This window comes from Myotis nattereri (assembly GCF_964212035.1).
Source record: "Myotis nattereri genome assembly, chromosome: 12".
NCBI classification, from domain to species: Eukaryota; Metazoa; Chordata; class Mammalia; order Chiroptera; family Vespertilionidae; genus Myotis; species Myotis nattereri.
In genome coordinates, this window is record NC_138087.1 from 77360679 (window position 1) to 77379729 (window position 19051).

Sequence of the window (19051 nt, forward strand, 5' to 3'; positions counted from 1 at the left end):
AGAGTTACTCAATGGAAACTGGACGCGGGACCTCCCCGCCTGCCAATCACATGACTTCTGCCTATAGCGGCGCGATTTCCTCTGTTTGGCCCGGTTCAGCCAATCCCTGCCTCCCTCAGTTTGAATCGGCCCCAGGCTGAGCCGGAATCGCCCCGCCCACTGTATTGATCCAGGCCGGCAAGGACGATGTGGGCAGTCCTTGGAGAGGTCCCGCCCCTCCGGGTGGCAGTGCCGGCCTGTGACTAGTCGGCGGCGAGCTGGGGGCGTGGCCAGAGAGGCGGGGCTCCCGGAAGCGGCCCCTCCCGCCCGTTTGCCGGCATCTCGGAACCCGCGCTCGTAGTCTGAGGATACCCGCGTGTCTTCTGCGTTCTCCTCGCCGCCCGGCGCCCTTGCCTCGCGCCCGATGGTGAGCAGCGTCTTGTGCCGCTGCGTGGCTTCCCCGCCGCCGGACGCCGCCGCCGCCGCCTCGTCCGCCTCGTCGCCGGCGTCTGTGGACCCGTGCGGCGGTGCCGTCTGCGGGGGCCCAGACCACAGGCTGCGCCTCTGGAGCCTCTTCCAGACGCTCGACGTCAACCGCGACGGCGGCCTGTGTGTCAACGACCTGGCCGTGGGGCTGCGACGCCTGGGATTGCACCGCACCGAGGGCGAACTCCGGGTAGGCGGCGCGCACCGTGCGCGCGGGCGGGGAAGGGGCCCCCTGCGTGTCCCAGACTCCAGGGAGGTCCAGGAAGGGGGCTGGGGGGCAGGTCTGAACGCCCTGGCTTATGGAGCAGCCCCTTGGAGCGTAGCAGGTCAGCTGGATGGCCCCTTGGTCTTGGTGGGACCCCCGAGTGACTGATGGGTCCCCTCTTTATGTGCTGGTGGGAGTGGAGCACCTTGACCGCTGTGGGCGCTTAAGCTAGAGGGAAGTGCTCTGCGTGGGCACAGGTGGGCACCCTCTGGGAGCCTCTGATGGGCGAAAAGCCCCTTCCTGCTCCAGCTTTCCCCAGAGGAGAGGCCAGGACTCAGAAGTCTGCCTTTCCTCACCTCCTGACCTCAAGGCTAAGCTTGATGCATCCCCCTACCCACCGCTGACAAGTTCATCCATCCTCCTCCAGCGCCCCCCTCCCTCCCCTCTGGTTTCCATGCCAGCCATTGGCCCGGATCTGGTTCCTCTCAGAAGCATGTGGGAGTTGGGGGAAGGAAAAAAGGGAACTGGGGTTTTAGGCAGATTTGTGCTGGTGTGGGTGGTGAGGACTAGCAGCTCTCTCGGTGTAGGCTCATTCCTATCGACATGCTATCCCGGAGATGGGATGACGATCCTTGCAGCGTTGCAGGTGATAAAATAATGGAGGGGGCAAGACTTCCTAAAAGTGAGGGTGTTGCATGCCTGGAGGGAATATCTTACTCCTGTTGAGGAGTGGGCTCTTGGCCAGGGCGGAGGGGGACGGAGAACGGCCCATCTCCAGGCCTGCCGGAAAGATCAGTGCTGCCTTCTCTTTAGAAGAACCTCAGGCAGAAGCTCTTTCTTCCCCTTCTCTCAAGATGTTTTTCCATCTGACTCTGTGGCTGTCGCTTCCCTTTCCGAATGTTTCATTTGCGTGTGGCTTAGCCTGATTTACAGCCCGCGGGCGGACCGCTGTGTACCTAGTAACCTGTTTTTCTTCTAAGTTAGTTTATTTGGTCCATTTGTACAGAGTCTCACAGCCAAGTATGAAGAAATCTGATAGAACACCAGAGAATTAAACCAATTTTTTGATAGGCCAGGTATGTATGTAAAGTGTTTTTAACTCATGTCCAAGATATCTTGGATTAACATCTAAGGAACCTACTTAGGATCTGCCTGGGAAGAAGACCAAGGGTAACACCATGTAAGAATAGAATCAATGGGTTAAATCCAAGTGGTTTATAGAGACAAGTTAAAAAAATTTAAGTAGCCCTAGCCAGTTTGGCTCAGTGGATAGAGCGTCAGCCCGTGGACTGAAGGGTCCCGGGTTCAATTCCAGTCAAGGGCACATACCTGGTTTCCAGGCTGCATTCCCAGCTCTGGTCGGGACTGTGCAGGAGGCAACCAACCGATGTGTCTCTCTCACATCGATGTTTCTCTCTGTGTGTCTCTCCTTCTCTCTTTCAGTCTCTAAAAATCAATGGAAAAATATCCTCGGGTGAGGATTAACAAAAATAAAATTTAACTGAGTTTTACACAAAATAGTAGTGTGAGCTTGATGTTGTCCCGTAAGTATCTGATGAATAAGTCACTTGGGAAGATAGTATGGCTAAATTCAGAGAGTCTGTCAGGCTTTATGGGCCCAGCTTTACCTTTCTGCTTCTTTGCACCCACTTGGCATATGCTGCAGGCACATCGAGGGCATCTGGCGGTGGGAGGGTATTCAGTGTTGACGCTATGCTCAGTGCTAAACTAGAGTCACAATGTTCTTGTGATTCACGGCACATCTGACATTGATCCTAATCCATTTTTCTGGCACTAAATTTCTAAGGGCAAATAAGGAGAAAGGGATCATTTTTCTTTCCAGCGTTGAAAGAAACCTTTCTGATTAACCAAAAGTTGCCTGGCCCCTTGGTCCCATTGGTTCTAAGATTTTTGATTCTGTGATTGACCTAAGTTCTATTTATTTTTATTTATTTATTTATTTTTTTATATATTTTATTGATTTTTTACAGAGAGGAAGGGAGAGAGATAGAGAGTTAGAAACATCGATGAGAGAGAAACATCGATCAGCTGCCTCCTGCACATCTCCCACTGGGGATATGCCCGCAACCCAGGTACATGCCCTTGACCGGAATCGAACCTGGGACCTTTCAGTCCGCAGGCCGATGCTCTATCCACTGAGCCAAACCGGTTTCGGCAATTTTATTTATTTTTAAAATATTTTTGATTTTTATTGTTGGTTTGAGAGAGAGAGGAAGGGAGAGAAAGAAACTTGAGTTTGTTGTTTCACTTATCCATGCATTCACTGGTTGACTCTTGTATGTGTACTGACAGGGGATCGAACCTGCAACCTTAGCATATTAGGTAATGCTCTGACAAACTGAGCTACCCGGCCAGGACTCTTTGTTTTGTTTGTTTTAAATATATTTTTATTGGTTTCAGAGAGGAAGGGTGAAAGAGAGATAGAAACATCAATGATTAGAGAGAATCATTGATCAGCTGCCTCCTGCACACCCCTGACTAGGGATTGAACCCACAACCTGGGCATGTGCCCTTGATCAGAATCAAACCCAGGACCCTTCAATCCCCAGGCCAGCACTCTATCCACTGAGCCGAACCAGCTAGGGCCGGACCCTCTTCTATTCTTGTGGTGTGGGGATTTAGTATGGACTCTATTTCTATAACTCTTTTGGCCTTTGAATAAGTTAAATTATTATACAGGGTTGAGACTGGGAATTATGAATTGTATTTGTTTATTACCCATAAAGGAGTACATGCCAGTCTTCTGGCGAATGGTTTAAGTATTAAGAGAGAGGAAATCTGCTTTGTTGTAAATAACCAGGCAACAGGAAGACACCCTGCCGCATGAACCCCCATACCACTTCCTGTTGAAATAATATCAGTGTTAGTTACGAACAGAAAAAGTAGTGCTGTAGTTTTGCAGAACTCGAAAAGCCAAGAGAGAAGGTGGGGGCCCCTGGGTTAGAAATAGGTCGTCATTCACGGGAATAGGCGTTGAAAAATACATCAAACTTTGGCAGCTGCTTCATGTGACCCTTCGGACCAGTCTGAAGTGCTAGGGTTTGCTCAGAAATCAGCTTTGAGTGCTTATCAGTGGGTGATGGGTGAACCCAGCCATGTGACTATCAAAGCCTCTTGCTAGCTTTACAACAGGTTGGGTCAAGTTTTCTTTAGAAATGAACCAGCAATTTTGGCATCTGCCTTTTTTTTTCTTTTTTCTTTTTTTTGTCCAGAAGAAATTGGGACAGTCGAGGAAAAATTACTTAAAATGGAAGCGGGCAGCCAGCCAGGGAAATTTCCTTTGTAAAGGACATGTGAGCAAGAAGCCTGTCCTGAGACAAGGAAGGGAAGCGTTTATTTATTTTATTTTTTGGGGGAAGGGTTTATTAAAGAAAGAAAGAAGATGACGGCAGGCAGCGGTAGTGACTTGAGGAAATGAGGCTTCAGCTGGAGCTAATTATAGCATTGCCTATTTAAGGCATTTTCATGTGACCAAACAAAATCTTTGTCTTCAAACAGATTTAAAACATAGATTCCAATTAGATGAAGAAGGCAAGCTGGGTTAGATGTAAAAACAGTGTCCCCATAGCTGAGGCTGTGGGGCTGGAGTTTAAGGCAGGTGAGGGTTTTAGAAGGTGGAGTGGTTTGCTGACTTAGAGACATGCATATGCACCAGCTAGTTGGAGGCTCACAATACCTTTGTGAAATAGGCAAGACAGGGATTTCACCCCATTTTACAGAGGGAGGAACAGAGGTTGAAAAAGATGATAAAACAACCTCAAAACTCATTTGACCACTAAGGAATTAGACCAGAGCAAGAACTGGAACCAACTTCTGATTTGAGCTCCACTCCTCTTTAACTAGACCACTTGTTTCTGAGGGACATGAAGAGGGCCCCTACCTGGGCTTTTGGGAGAACTTGAGAAAGATGAGGAGGGATCAATTTAGAACCACATCTGTTTTTTCCCAAAGTGGGTTTCAAGATTATCCAGAGATTATCCTGTCAAAGAATGAGAATCCACCCTGCCCTAATTCTCTCCTTGACCTGGGCAGTGTGCAAGAGGCAATCTCTATTGACTTGAAACAATGAATGGAAGATCGTTAAGGTCAGGTTGGTAGTATTGCTTAACCAGACAGTACTGTTAAACTGTGTACCTATTAAATGTGTGGTCATTTGGCCCAGCTGGGGTGGCTCAGTGGTTGAGTGTTGGCCCATGGATCAGAAGGTCACGATTCGATTCCCAGCTGGGTTATAGGCTCGATCTCCAGTAGAGGTATGCAGGAGGCAGCCAGTCCATTATTCTCTCTCGTCATTGATGTTTCTAACTCTCTCTCTTTTCCCTTCCTCTCTCTGAAATCAATAAAAACATATTTAAAAATATTTAAATGTGTGGTCATTGAGGGGGAAGCTAGACTTAGATAAGACAGTCTACAGAAAAAGAAGCCTTTTTCATAGAAAAGGAATAGATATAATTTAGTATAATACAATAGCCCGTTAGAAAAAGAAAAATGCTATTTGCAGCTTGGATTAGGTTCCTATATTAACCTGATTGTTATATTGTTGCAAAATTGGTTCCTTGCTCGAAGTAATTATCATCAAGATATGATTTTTTTTTTTTAAGCCCTGGCCAGTGGCTCAGTGGTTAGTGTCAGCCCTCGAACTAAAGGGGCGCATGTTCAATTCCCATCAAGGGCACCTACCTTGGTTGCCGGCTGGATCCATCCAATCAATGTGTCCCTCTCACATCGACGTTTCTCTCTCTCTCTCTCTCTCTCTCTCTCTCTCTCTCTCTCCCCCTCCCTCCCTCCCTCCCTCCCTCCCTCCCCCTCCTTTCCACTCTCTCTGAAAGTCAATGGAAAAAAATATCTTTGGATGAGGATTAACAAACAGACAAAAAAGTGTGCGTGTGTGTTTTAAGGAAGCTTAAAAAAAATTAGTTGATAATTTGGAAAGGTGGGATCAAGTACCCTGATCTAAAACCATGTGAAAAATAAGGATACAGCCTAAGTAGGCCTGACCTGGAGCTTCAGTTGGATGAATTCCTTTGATGTTGAAAGAGTCATTAATTGCTGAAGTCTCACCGAAACCACAAGGGAATGAAAGAAAGAAATATTTTGCTGGTATTCATTTCTAGACCAGCTGAGTACAGCCGCAGGTTGAATTCAGTGAACAAAGCTGTACTTAAAGGACTAGTCAGTCTTGGTAAGTCAGGCCAGACTTTTCATTTTAACCATTTCTTATACTGATGTGAATTTGCCAGAACCAAAGAATTTGATCTTGATGGGTCATCATAGGCCAGCCTCCTACCCAGCGTGGGGAGCATTCCTTCTGGGGCATCCTCACAGGTGGCCGGCCAGCCCATTTCACGGTGGACTGCTTGGGGTTATTGTGAGTACAGCACTTTATGTCGGACTGAAGTCTGTCTGCTTGTATCTGCTTCCCATGTGCCTCAAGTTTACCTTCAGGAGCAATACACAAAAGTGACCCAAGGGCCCTTTAAGTATCAGAAAACTATCATACCTTAGTCTCCGCTGCTATAAAAACTGGGTTTTATCATGCACTTCTCACACAGTAAGCTGTCCACACCTTTCATAGTCCCTTCTCGGAGGCAATGCCATGGGAGTTAATTAAGAGGACAGCCCTTCCTTGGAAATATTACACCAAGTGAAAGAAGCCAGTCACAAAAGGCCATATGCTATATGATCCGTTTCTGTGAAATTCCAGGATAGGGAAAGCTGGAAACTGAACCTAGATTAGTGGTTGCCTAGGCCGGGGAAGGGAGGAGAATGGAGAGGAAGGAAGGTGAGGGTTTGGGGGTTCTTTCTGAGGTGGTGAACGTGTTCTAAAGTTGATTGTGGCGATGGTCGCACATATCCTGGGAGGGAAACTGCTTCTGGCCCTCTTATGCTCCAGGGCGTCTTATGAGGGCCGCAGCCTGACCTCTCCCCGCGACCGTGCTAGCTGGAGTCACAGTGGGCACCGAACTGTGTCTGCAGCCCTTGTCTGTCCTCCCCGCATCCCACCTTCCTACTCATTCCAATACACCCGCCTTCAGATACCCCAATGCCTGGATCTTTCAGGGGGGTTTCTGTATTGAGCAGGCGATCCTTGTGGAGTTCTGGTTGTCTGGCTTGTAAATTTAAGGGGAGAAATGAAGTCTTCTCACCCCACCCTGATGTGGCTATCACTTCCAAAACTGTTTTTGTTGTTTTTAAATCTTTATTGTTGAAAGTATTACATATGTCCCTCCCCCCCCTCCCCCCACACCCACCATTGACCCCTTCTAGCCCATCCCTGCCCTTCGCCCCAGGTCAGAATGTGTTTGTTTTTTGTAAAACAGTACAGTATCGACTTTATGGTGTAAACCAAGGTTCAAATATTGTTTTTGCAACTTGCTAGCCATGTGACCTTAAGCAAGTTACTCAACCTCTCCAAGTCTGTTTTCCTTAACAGATACATGATATGAATATCTATTTCATTTCATCAGGTTGTGGTGGGATTAAATTAGATAAAGTATATAAAGAGCCTGACACTCAGATGTTTAACACAAAGTGACATTTTCCTCCATTGAGTCTTTGAAAAGAACATGCCCACAATTGGTCTTAACCACCTGCATTTTTCCTGAATTACTTAGGTGGAAAGTGCAATAGAAAGAAGTAGAAAGTCTGGGATGTCTGTAGGAAAGGTGTGTAGCACCCAGGCAGAGCGCAGTCTATTGTCAGCTGACAGGGCCTTCAGCAGTTGAGGGAGGAGGAATGTAGGTTGCAGAGAGCCTGGGCCCTATAGACATTAGGAAAATTAAAACAAAAAAAGAGGCTTCCACTGGCTGGTGTTACTCAATGGTTGACCCATGAACCAGGAGGTTACTGTTTGATTTCTGGTCAGGGCACATGCCCAGGTTGCAGGCTCGATTCCCAGTAGGGAGCATATAGGAGGCAATGATTCCCTCTCATCATTGATGTTTCTATCTCTCCCTCTTCCTTCCTCTATTAAATCAATTATATATATATATATATATATTTTTTTTTTTAAAGAGGTTTATGGAACCACAGGCTTCAGTGCAGATTATGGCCAAATCCAAGACCCACCCCATGCACAACCAGTTACAAAAATGGCACAGAAATGGCTTCAAGAAACCCTGATCACAAAGATACAAATTTCTTAAGTTCCTGAGAAACATGTGCTTGGCCAAGAGGCCCAACAAGAAGGGCCTTAAGAAGATGCAGGCCCACAATGCCAAGGCCATGAGTGCATGTGCCAGGCTATTAAGGCCCTTGTAAAGCCCAAGGAGACCAAGCCCAACATTCCAAAGGGCACAGCCACAAGCTCAATTGACTTGCCTACATCACTCACCGCAAGCTTGGGAAACGTGATCGTGCCGCATAGCCCAGGCTCTCAGGCTCTGCCGGCCAAAGGCCAAGGCCAAGCCTCAAATCAAGCCCAGGCCACAGCTGCAGCTCCGGCTCAGGCCTCCAAAGGTGCCCAGGCCCCCACAGTAGAGGTCTCTGCTGATGTGAGGATGGGAGGCCTGATATGGTCCCTGGACCACTGACTGCGTGGGGCTGGTGTCTTCCTGTGCTATTTGTACAAATAAACCTGAGGCAGGAACTGTAAAAAAAGAAAAAAGAAACCCTGGTGTTAGGAGGTTTCTTAAAGTTGTTGAAGTGGTGGAGTCACTCCACATAACAATGTCTTTCACCCGTGTGTTTCCCTGGATGGAAATGGGCCATTTTCTTAATGCAGAGTTCACTTTGATGTGAAAATGGAAGCTTCAAGCAGAGCTTAGTTAAAACCCTTGGAGATTACCTCACTAGCTGCATCATTTTGCAGAAGTGGGGCTGTGGCTTAGCCTTCCAGTTGGTTGAAGGCAAAGCTAGTAGCAGAACCCAGGATTTTGACTTTGCTCAAGTTAGGTCAACATACACTGCTTCCTACTATCACTATAGATACTTCACTAGCCCTTAAAATTTGACAAGGTTGATATTCACAGTTTATGACCTTGCCATATCTGTGCCTAACACCAGCTCAGCTTTTTTTAAAAAATATGTATTTTTATTGATTCCAGAGAGGAAGGGAGAGGGGGAGAGAGAGAGAAACATCAATGATGAGAGAGAATCACTGTTCGGCTGCCTCCTGCATGCCCCACACTAGGGGTCGGGGCCGCAACCCAGGACCCGACCAGGAATCGAATCATGACCTCATGGTTCATAGGTCCACGCTCAACCACTGAGCCACGCCGACCAGGCCAGCTAGCATTTTAAGACCCTCTGATGGTGCTCAGGAAGCAGCCACTGAACTGACAGGTACACTCTCGCTAAGTATGGGATATGAAAGACTCCACGCATGCCTAAAAGAAAGGCTTTGTTGTCTTAAAGATGCACCTTTCTTTGAAATAAATAAATTATAAAGGTAGAACATAAGGAGCTTCTTATCTGCTTTCAACTCTTGGCACCGCTTTCGTGGAGCTTGAATTCCCCAAGGTCAAAGGGGAAACTGGAGAGGGTAGCTGCTCCTGTTCCTGCTGCTGCTTTAGGAAGCTTTCCACATTCCATCAGCCCCTGGCCTCATGCCTTCTTTCCCCAGCCCACCCTCCTCCACCGGAGTCTGATGTGTGACTAAAACACACAAAAAACCAGCCACTTACAGTGTTGAGAAAGCTCTCAAAAACCACAGAAATGCGGGGGCGGGAGCGGGGGGGGGCCGGGGGAGAAATCCTTGTCTGTAGGTCTGACACAAGTGAATAGTCCTGTTGGTTAAAACCAGCCAGCTGTGCGCACCTTCGTCAACCTGTTGACCTTTTACATTTATAGACAGTACATTTTTTCCCTTTTTTATTCATATCTTGGGTATATTCTTTTTGCTAGAGTCTCTTCTTTAGCCTATATCAAAGGTAAAGATAGTGCCGAACCGGTTTGGCTCAGTGGATAGAGCGTCGGCCTGCGGACTGAAAGGTCCTAGGTTCGATTCCGGTCAAGGGCATGTACCTGGGTTGCGGGCACATCCCCAGTGGGAGATGTGCAGGAGGCGGCTGATCGATGTTTCTAACTCTCTATCTCTCTCCCTTCCTCTCTGTAAAAAATCAATAAAATATATTAAAAAAAAAAAAAAGAATAAAACATTTAAAAAAAAAAAAAGGTAAAGATAGTATCTGGTAAATAGTTTTATAGCTAAAAAATGCCTTACCTTGCCCTGGCCGGTTTGGCTCAGGAGATGGAGCGCCGGCCTGTGGACTGAAGGGGCCCGGGTTTGATTCCAGTCCAGGGCATGTACCTGGGTTGTGGGCACATCCCCAGTGGGAGGTGGGCAGGAGGCAGCTGATCGATTTTTCTCTCTCATCGATGTTTCTAACTCTCTATTCTCCCTTCCTCTCTGTAAAAAATCAGTGAAATATATTTAAAAAAAAAAAAAAAAGCCTTACCTGAATTGTTTGTTTCTAAGAGCCAGCTTGGTGTAAACTAGTTATTCTTTTGTGTGTGTGTGTGTGTGTGTGTGTGTGTGTGTGTTTTAAAATAAATTCTTTATTGTTGAAAGTATTACATATGTCTCCTTTTCCTGCTAAAGCAGTTACTCTTACATAGACTTCTCTGGCCTGCCCTTCTCACCCTGAGGGCAGCTGTTGGTGGGTTTCACACCCCTGTCCTGGCCCTGAGTCCCGAGAAAGCAGCTGTTGAGAGCTATGTTTGCATTCATTCAAACAATCTCAGTTTTAGCCTGTGATTCTGAAATCACTTTTAAGAAACTGAAAACATTTGGTGTTACTTGTAGTAATGAGTCTGCTGATTCGCCTTTTCCTGTGGAAGAAGGGAAGGCATGAATAAGGATAAAGTGGCTGTAGCAAGCAGGCTGAACGTGGGCCAGTGTTTTGGCTCCCACTGATCAATTTTGGATCAGTTGAAAAGATTCTGATCATTTTAGGTGATTGGGTTTTTACATGCCAGCCTCAACGCCATATTCACCCCCTGCCCCTTATTCTTGGAACATGTTTAGCGAAGGAGAATCAAGCTCTTACGCGGTCTCTTCTTGCTTCTGCAGATCTTTAGTTTACATGCTACACCTCAAAATCCTACATTTAACCCAACTAAATTTGGGCTAACTTTGTACACTTGTAACTTTCTATTAGACAGAAGAAAAAAAGTCTTTATTAGTAGGCCTTGACCTTGAACTTGGGACCCGATGGAGATTGGTCTTTCACCACGAGTAAACAGAAGCTATCAAGAATCTTTTTTCTCTGTAATACACTACTTTTCCTCTTCCTCATCTACAGGGTTTTTTTTTTCAGGGAGCTTTTGCCAAAGCTAGAATTTCTGGTTTTATTTCCTAAAATGGAAATAGGTGAAGAGGATTTCACCTTTTTTATCATGGCAGGCATCACCTTCAATGCCTTGGTTTCATTTGTGCCAAATGAGATGCGAGTGCCCTGCTCCTCTTCATTGTCTAATTGTGGACTGAGCCACAGGCAGAAGGGTGTTCAATAGTCCGACGGTGCATCCAGAAACCCAGCTGCCAGAGGGCTGTGCAGGACCGCACGTAGCATCTAAGCATCTACATTCTCCTGTTGATTCCCAGCAGAGGAGAGGGATGGTTACCTGCTGCAGTTGTGCCTCTGAAATAATAAATCACTACCACAGAACAATATATAAAAGAGATCCTTCAAACTCCTGCTCCTATACTGTCCTAAAAGAACTTAGAAAGCAGGTACCCCCTTGAACATATTCAAGTTGACATAAGTTTAATGGCTGCAGAGATATAATTACTGGCATATTATATATCTGCTTTAAATGTTTTTCATTGTCAGTTTTGGATCTGGTTTTGCTCAAAACCTTAGTTCTGCAGATTTGACTCATTCAATTTATGGAAAGTGCCCTCCACATAACCTAATTGGCCCAGCCAGTCTTCACTTTCAAATCAAATCAGTCTGGTTTTCTGTCAAATCAAACCTGGCTTCATTTCTCAGTTTAAATAAAAAAGTGTGGTCCCTTTGACAACAGGTCTTCTGGAGAGAGCGATTCTAAGATAGACAGGTAGTAAGTACTTCAACCGGTGGACGTGAGACGAGGAGCGTTGCCCTGGAGTGCGTCGTGGGAGAGCTCTCTGCCTGGTTTAATAAGATTCCGGGTGATGCTCTGGGGGCACTTATCCCCTGGGCAGTTTATCAGGTTAATGTGGAGTGGGTTCCCTCTGGGGGTCCATCCCAGTACAACCTGTTGTTTCTCTGAAAAGTATGGGAGATACTGTGACTCGCTTTTATTCAGCAAGTCTCTTATTTTCTAGATTCTTAGAAGAGTGGGCTACTTCTGCAGGTGACTAGCCTCATATTAACCAGTTTCTGTTGATGTTTATAAGCTCACTTGCAGGAGGGTTGTACTTGCCCACTCTGTCGTTGGACATGGGTGATCCCTCAACCCCAAGAAAGCTAAGCCTGGTAGGGTTGTAGTGTAGTAGCTGCACGTCATCCAAAAGAAACTAACAGCCTGCTCAGTGCTGCTGGTTTAGGTGATGCTGTGGTAACGAAAGAGACATATACTGTACTCACCCTTGAGGAAATCAAAGATTCAAGAAAAGGGGCTTTAGAATAAAAATATTAGCAAAGTGTGCAGTTGCACACGTTTTCATTGACCTCCGGCTTAAATGGTGAACAAGGGAGGTTTTAGGATAAATAAAACACCGTCTCTTCTTCCCCTAGTTTATTATTTTCTTTCTTCTGCTTGTACCCATCCTCTACCAGGGGTGGGCAAACTTTTTGACTCGAGGGCCACAATGGGTTCTTAAACTGGACTCAGAAGAAGGACCTGGGCCGTGTTTCCCCACGTTGCCATGTTAACACTGCTGCTGGTGAAGGAGCGGAGGGGAGAGCAAGAGAACCCTCCGCTCTTTCGGCTCCGCGGGCCGGATGGAACAGCCGAACGGGCCGGATACGGCCCGTGGGCCGTAGTTTGCCCACGGCTGCTCTACACTGTAGCCTGGAAACCCCAGCCAGCAAGCTGGAGCAATCGTGGGCTCAGCTCATTTGTATAGATCTCCCAGGAGTCACTGTCCTTTGTCACCTGAAGTCCAGTGTCTTGAAAACCATCGTTTTATATATTTCGTCTGGACATTTAATTGTTTTGGCAGGAAGGTGAATTGGTCCCAGTAGCTCCATCTTGAGTTTATAACTCAGTTCTGTGGTATGTAGGAGTCCGTTAAATTAAAAGCCAGTAACCAACCAAATATGAGATTTCTCTTATGTCTCCTCCATTTCACCAGATTTTCAGTGCATAAAAACAAGATTCATTTTCATGAAAGGATTACTTGTTTAGTTAGGGGTTTTGGCTCTGGATGGGTTCTTAGTATTTTTTAAAAAAACAAAATTCAACCAAGTACATTTGGAGATCTAGTTGGAGATCTAATTGGCTTTATTAAATGTCCTATCTAGCAACTAGAAGGGCACTCCGGGGGGTTGTACAAGATGGAAGGCTTTTATAGGAAGAAGGTTGAGGCAAGGTGGGGCTGGCAGGGGTGGGGGGTGTCAGCAAGGATTTGATCTACCGATTGTCTCTTGCCTCTTCTTCCTATGGGGGATGGAGAGGACCCATGTACGTGACAGAGTACTTTACCAGTGCTTGATCAGAAGATTCCAGACTGGATGTCTACGAAAGATTATGTTTGTGGGAGAGGCTTAAACTGCAGTTAGATCAGGTATTAAGTCTAGGTTTAGTATCATGGGCTTCTAGCACGAGGGACACCATTTAGGGCCTGTGGGTGTTCTCTTTAACAGTATTAAAACTGCTTCCCTCTAGCCCACTGTGCTTTCTGATGCCTCTGGGTTTCTTTTGTTAAAGGAGCCAGTGACGTAAGTACACTGAGAAGACGTAAGTAAACCAAGAAGACGTAAGTACACTGAGACACTCATAAACTGAAGGAAAAAAACACCTGAAAAGATTACAAAATTAAGGGCAGACCACAAATAAAGGCTAATGGGGACAGTGCCCAATTTAAAAACAAAGGAAGCAAAACTAGTTGCATGATCTCACAATCATTTTCTAGATAATGGTAATAAAATAGCTAGTAGTTATGAAAGAATGTCCAAACCTATGGAAAAGTTTCATAAGAGTTGATCTGAGTCAAATTTTGGGGGACATGTCTGGAAGCAAGGTCTCAATAGATCGAGAAAATGCTCGGGAGAATTGCAGTTTTGCAGCTTATTTTATACACCAGTCAAAGGCAAAGACCTAAAGAGGGTTACACGAAAAACACTGAAAACACTGGGGTAGATTAAGGAGGCAGGAGAAAGCCAAGCAAGGAAACCTCTAGGACTGGACAAGAAGCAAAATGGAGAAACACATACTTCTTTCACATTAGGTGGATACAGGATAGTTAATAATTAATGTTTACAGCACATAGAGATAGTAGGCAGGCAACAAGATAATAGTGGGGAGGGGGGTTCTGTGGTTTGTGCTCTGGTGCCAGTGGTTGTGCCTCCAAGGGGACTGGAAACGAAAATCACTCTGACATTTCCAAGGGATGTTTTCCTGGATGTAAGCACAACGGACAGAGCTCGCTTAAGCTTAAGCTTAATCCTTGCTAAGGAAGTTCTAGTCCTCGGATGTGACGGCCTGCCATGCATGCCCAGTTAGGAATGTTTATGTTCAGACCATCTGTGTGGTTACTTTTTTTACCTTATCTTCTGTTTCTTTACTAGAGGCCCGGTGCATGAAATTCATGTACTGGAGGTGGGGGTCCCTCAGCCTGGCCTGCACCCTCTTGCAGTCTGGGAGCCCTTGGGGGATGTCCGACTGCCAGCTTATGCTCACAGGGAGCGGGCCTAAGCTGTCAGTCGGACATCTTTAGTGCTGTCGCGAAGGCGGGAGAGGCTCCCACCACCGCTGCTGCGCTTGCCAGCCGTGAGCCTGGCTTCTGGCTGAGCAGTGCTCCCCCTATAAGAGCGCATTGACCACCAGCCCCCTGGTAGTCAGTGCACATCATAGCAACCAGTCATTCCACTGTTCAGTCGATTTGCATATTAGCCTTTTATTATATAGGATTAAATTTATCAGGGAATGTGGTTACTTTTGATCACTGAGATTGTCAGGTTTATTACATAGCCCCATTTTTGTTCACAATGCTTTATATACTGTTCTAAGAGCTTTACGTATTATCTAATTTAGTCTTTACCAACTCTATGAACTATTGCACATAAGCATAAAGCGCAAAGAGCTAAAAGTAACTTGACCAAGATCATACAAGTCATGGCCAGGACTTGAACCTGGGGTCTGGCTCCAGAGACTATACATTTAATCAACATACAAAACTGCTTCTAGGTAAAGTCATTCTTAGCTTGGCCATCTTGATGTCCCTTCTTGTGTTTTCTTTTTAAATAATTGTTGTATGTATGTATATGTATGTATGTATGCTTGGTCGTATAGGCTCATGATTTGTTTTCACATGATATAAGGATGTTCAGTGAAAGTAATCTCCCATCTGCCTTTCTCCACTCAAACCCCCAAGTTCCTTCCCTGCCCCAAACCATCTCTTTACATTTGGTGGATACAGGATAGTTAATAATTAATGTTTACAGCACATAGAGATAGTAGGCGGGCAACAAGATAATAATGGGGGGGGGGGGTGTTCTGTGGTTTGTGCTCTGGTGCCAGTGGTCGTGCCTCCAAGGGAACTGGAAAAGAAAATCACTCTGACATTTCCAAGGGATGTTTTCCTGGATGTAAGAACAATGGACAGAGCTCGCTTAAGTGAGGTCTTCAATTTTAGTTAGTGTCTTTCCAGAGATACTCGTCACATATACAAGCTTAGAAATAAATGGCAGCATACTGTCCCCTTTCTTCTGCACCTTGCTTTTCTCGTTTAGCAAGATATTTTCAAATCATTCCATATGAGTGTTAACTTAAAAATAAAAGCCAAAGTGAGAAGAGCAAGTACCGTATTTTTCCGTGTGTAGGACACCCACATGTATAAGATGCCCCCCACCCCCACTTTTCCAACCCAAAATTAAGAAATCAATATTTTAAACATTTTTGCTGGTTTTCCTCTGAAGGCCTTCTTCTTTTTTGGCATCTTCAGGAGTTGTTCTTCCTGTTTTCTCCACTGTCTGATCAGACACTCAGTGGGAGGAGGTCCACATTGTCTCTCTGCAGCTCTATTTCCATGCTCTCTTGCATAGCTGATTACATTCAGTTTGAATTTTGCAGAGTAAGACCATCGCTTACCGGTATTTATCTTCTTATTTTTTGACATCTTTATGGGCTCAGAACGCTCTGGTCCCTGTTGCAACTGTGCACGCTCCACCTCCACCTCCACCTCCAATTTCGGCATCCGCTGACGTCAGTAACAATAAGGGTCGAGATTGGAGGAAGCCTGTTTGACAAGGTATGGGCAGCTATGCACCTGCACGGCTCCCTCCTCGGCTGAGGCTGACTTCCATGTATAAGATGCCCCTGGATTTTGAGGGAAAAAAAATAGTGTCTTATACACGGGAAAATATGGTATTTATTTAAGATCCAAATCACAGCTATTCAGGAAGCACTGATTCAGGCAGAAACCCAAATAGTGACCTGATTCAGAGGTAAAAGCCAAGGGCATTTATGAGAAAGGGAAGGAGCATAATGACACGAATAGAAGGAAGGATTTCTATGGGTACCAATAAGCCAAGGAAAGAACTTGTATATCTACAGATAAGCTTGCAAGCTAAGTCTAAAGATGTCTTTAATTTTCAGTCTGGTAGTCAGAACAAATAGTTATTTGGAATATAATGTTGCTTCAGGCCCGGTCTAAAGGTTAATTTGCCCAATTTACAAAGGTTTGAGGAGAAAGGTCTGCAAGGCAGTTCCTCTGGGAGGGCAGCTCCACCTCCATTTTGAAGTGGCTCCATTTATATTCTTTCTTTCGAAGGAGGTAAAGAGCTGCCTCATTCTTTTGAACAGCTGCATAGGGTTCCACTGAGTGGATGTGCCATGATTTATCCGCCCTTTCCCTTTTACAGCACTTTGTTTCCAAACTTGTACTATTATAAGCAAGGCTGCAAAAAATATCCTTATGTTTGATCACATATCTGTATCACACATATATCATATACATGTGTGTGTAACTTCTCACATGTGCAACCGTATCTACAGGATACATTGCTTAAAGTGGAATTGCTATGACAAAGGGTTTGTGCTTTTGAAATATTGGTAGCTGTGACTAAATTGCTCTTCAAAGAATTGTCCTGATGCGCACGCTCACAGCAGCATATGAGGGTGTTCAGTTCCCCATACTCTTCCCAACATTTATTAAACTTTTTTCATGTTTATTTAATGATTATGAACACTGTATCAAAGGGCCACTTTTGTGAGGGGTGGCAGTAGTTGATCCCTGTATTTATCTGCTAGTAAATTAAGCATCAAATGAGCAAAGACCAATTCCCTTGTGTTCTTAGTAATTTACTCAGTTCAGGCTGCAGACTTAATCTGTGCCCGGTTCTGGGTGCTAGGGGTGGAAAGGTCTGTCACTTGGTCCCTGTCCCCAGGCAGCTCACCATGTGCGGGGAGGCATGGGAGAAGAAGCAGCTGGGACACATGTGCGTTACGCATGGTTGGAGAGAATGGGATCACGGAACAAGGAAGCGTGCTGCTAGCTGTCTTATCAGGGACTCTTGATCATGTCAAACTTGATGGTGAATGTCATCCCAGAGGCAACCAAGGTGGAGAGGAGGAAGTTGGGCTCCCGGGGATGAGCCAGCGCTGGTGCCTTCAGCGAGCCTGTAGGTTGCCATTGGCACCTCCCTGCAGAAGTGCTGAGCTGCAGGCAGGGAATCGGCCGCCTGTGATTGGAGGGATGTTGCGGGTTAGGGTAATGAACTTGGTAGTGTCGGCAGAGGTGATTGGCCGCGCCCTGCTGCAGTGAGAATGCAGACTGGATGCTCAGGTCCTCGCTTGTGGGATCAGTAGTTGAGCGAAGACAGATGAATAATTGGGAGCTCGAAGTTGCTTCTGCCTCCGGGAGAGGTCTGTTGGGCTATTGCTTTCTCCTCTTTTTAAAAAGCCAGACGTTTGAGAACCATCCGCCTGCAGAAGTGAGCTTTTCCTGAAGAAGCTCTCGCTGCTCTCTGCGCGCTGCCAGCACCGCGGGCTCTGGGAGCGAGCTGTTTCTCAGGCCAGGCACGGCAGCGGTGCTCGCAGATTGGAAAGAGCAGGAAACCGCCGCTGCATGCAGAGCGGCCAGCCTGACAGCTCCCAGGCCAGTCTTCCCGGCAGCCGTGTAGCCAGCGACCCTTGGTATTGTGGTCACATTCCTCCTGAGAAGTGACCGGTCACCGTCAGCGCCGCTGGGAGAAAGCCGTGATGCTGCAGATGCTGTGGCATTTTCTGTGTAGCTTTTTCCCGAGGGCTGGGTGCCAAGGCCCCACAGAGGGGAACGATAACGAAGTCAGAGGCACCCCAGCTCCTGCTCGGGGAGACCCGATGTCAAGCTTTTTGGGGAAACAAGACGGCAGGGCTGAGGCCACGGAAAAGAGACCCACCATTTTGCTGGTGGTCGGACCTGCAGAGCAGTTTCCTAAGGTAATGGCAACCTCGAGACGACCTCCGAGTTCAGGGACTGATCTAGGAACATTTTCCTGAAAAAAGCTGGAGTGTGGGGGGAAGCGAGGACTTGTAAGTCCATCAGTTTGGTATTGGGGGCCGGGGAGGAGTGTCAGACAATAAAGAAACCCCAATCTTCCGCTGGAATCTTTGCGGCCACTGCAAAAGCTTTATTACCCTATTATGACCACTTCAGTGTGGCCATTAGGGGGAGGGAGGTTGACTGCAATAGCAGATTTGCCTTCGATTTGTCAGTTTCAAAAGTCATTTGAAAGTAAAGACAAGTGACTAGAGTGTGTCTTGTATCGTATGGTATCTGAACAATTTAGGGACCAACAAGCGAAGTCAGCTACAGAGTGCACCCTTGAAGTTGAACCAACAGCCTGGAGCTGGGCAGGGCCAGCCTGCCCTGCGTCCCGAAGGTCAGACCCCTGGCCTTGGCGGGCGGAGGGCCTTTGGGTCTCGCAGGAGGGAGTGCTCAGAAGAGAGGCTGGAGTTTGCAGGTGCGGAGACCTGTGTCTCTCTGGGTTCTGCGGGTCTGTTGAGTGCCAGGGCCTTCCCTCCAACTGGGACCCTGAATGTGGATTATCTGATCTACACAAGAGCCAGGGTAAGTGGTGGTATCCTCGTTTCATAGATGAGGGAACTGAGGTGCAGAAAGGCTAAGTAATTTGCCCAGGGTTAAACAATTAAGGAGAGGTGGAGGCGAGACTTCACCCACATCAGCCTGGAACTTCACCCTGTATTGTCTCCCTTCCCCTTAAAAAAGCAGTTTCCAGTGGGACCAGGGGAGTTCTCAGGGTTAGAACGGAAAGTGCCGCCTGGCTG

General features: G+C 46.5%; 1 protein-coding gene across 4 annotated transcripts in view; it reads left to right on the plus strand.

Moving 5' to 3' along the window:
- Positions 1 to 332: 332 nt before the first annotated feature.
- SLC25A25 (solute carrier family 25 member 25) overlaps positions 333 to 19051 on the plus strand; it is a gene marked incomplete at its 5' end in the record, with an annotated part of 34241 nt that continues 15522 nt past the window's right edge. For 2 of the 4 annotated variants that reach the window (XM_081103860.1, XM_081103862.1), the window contains one exon: positions 333 to 655. In XM_081103860.1, the coding sequence (XP_080959986.1) occupies positions 404 to 655 (252 nt within the window). Of the gene's footprint in view, positions 656 to 17983; positions 18203 to 19051 lie in introns of those variants that run through there. The other 2 variants (XM_081103864.1, XM_081103863.1) reach the window with 1 other exon arrangement.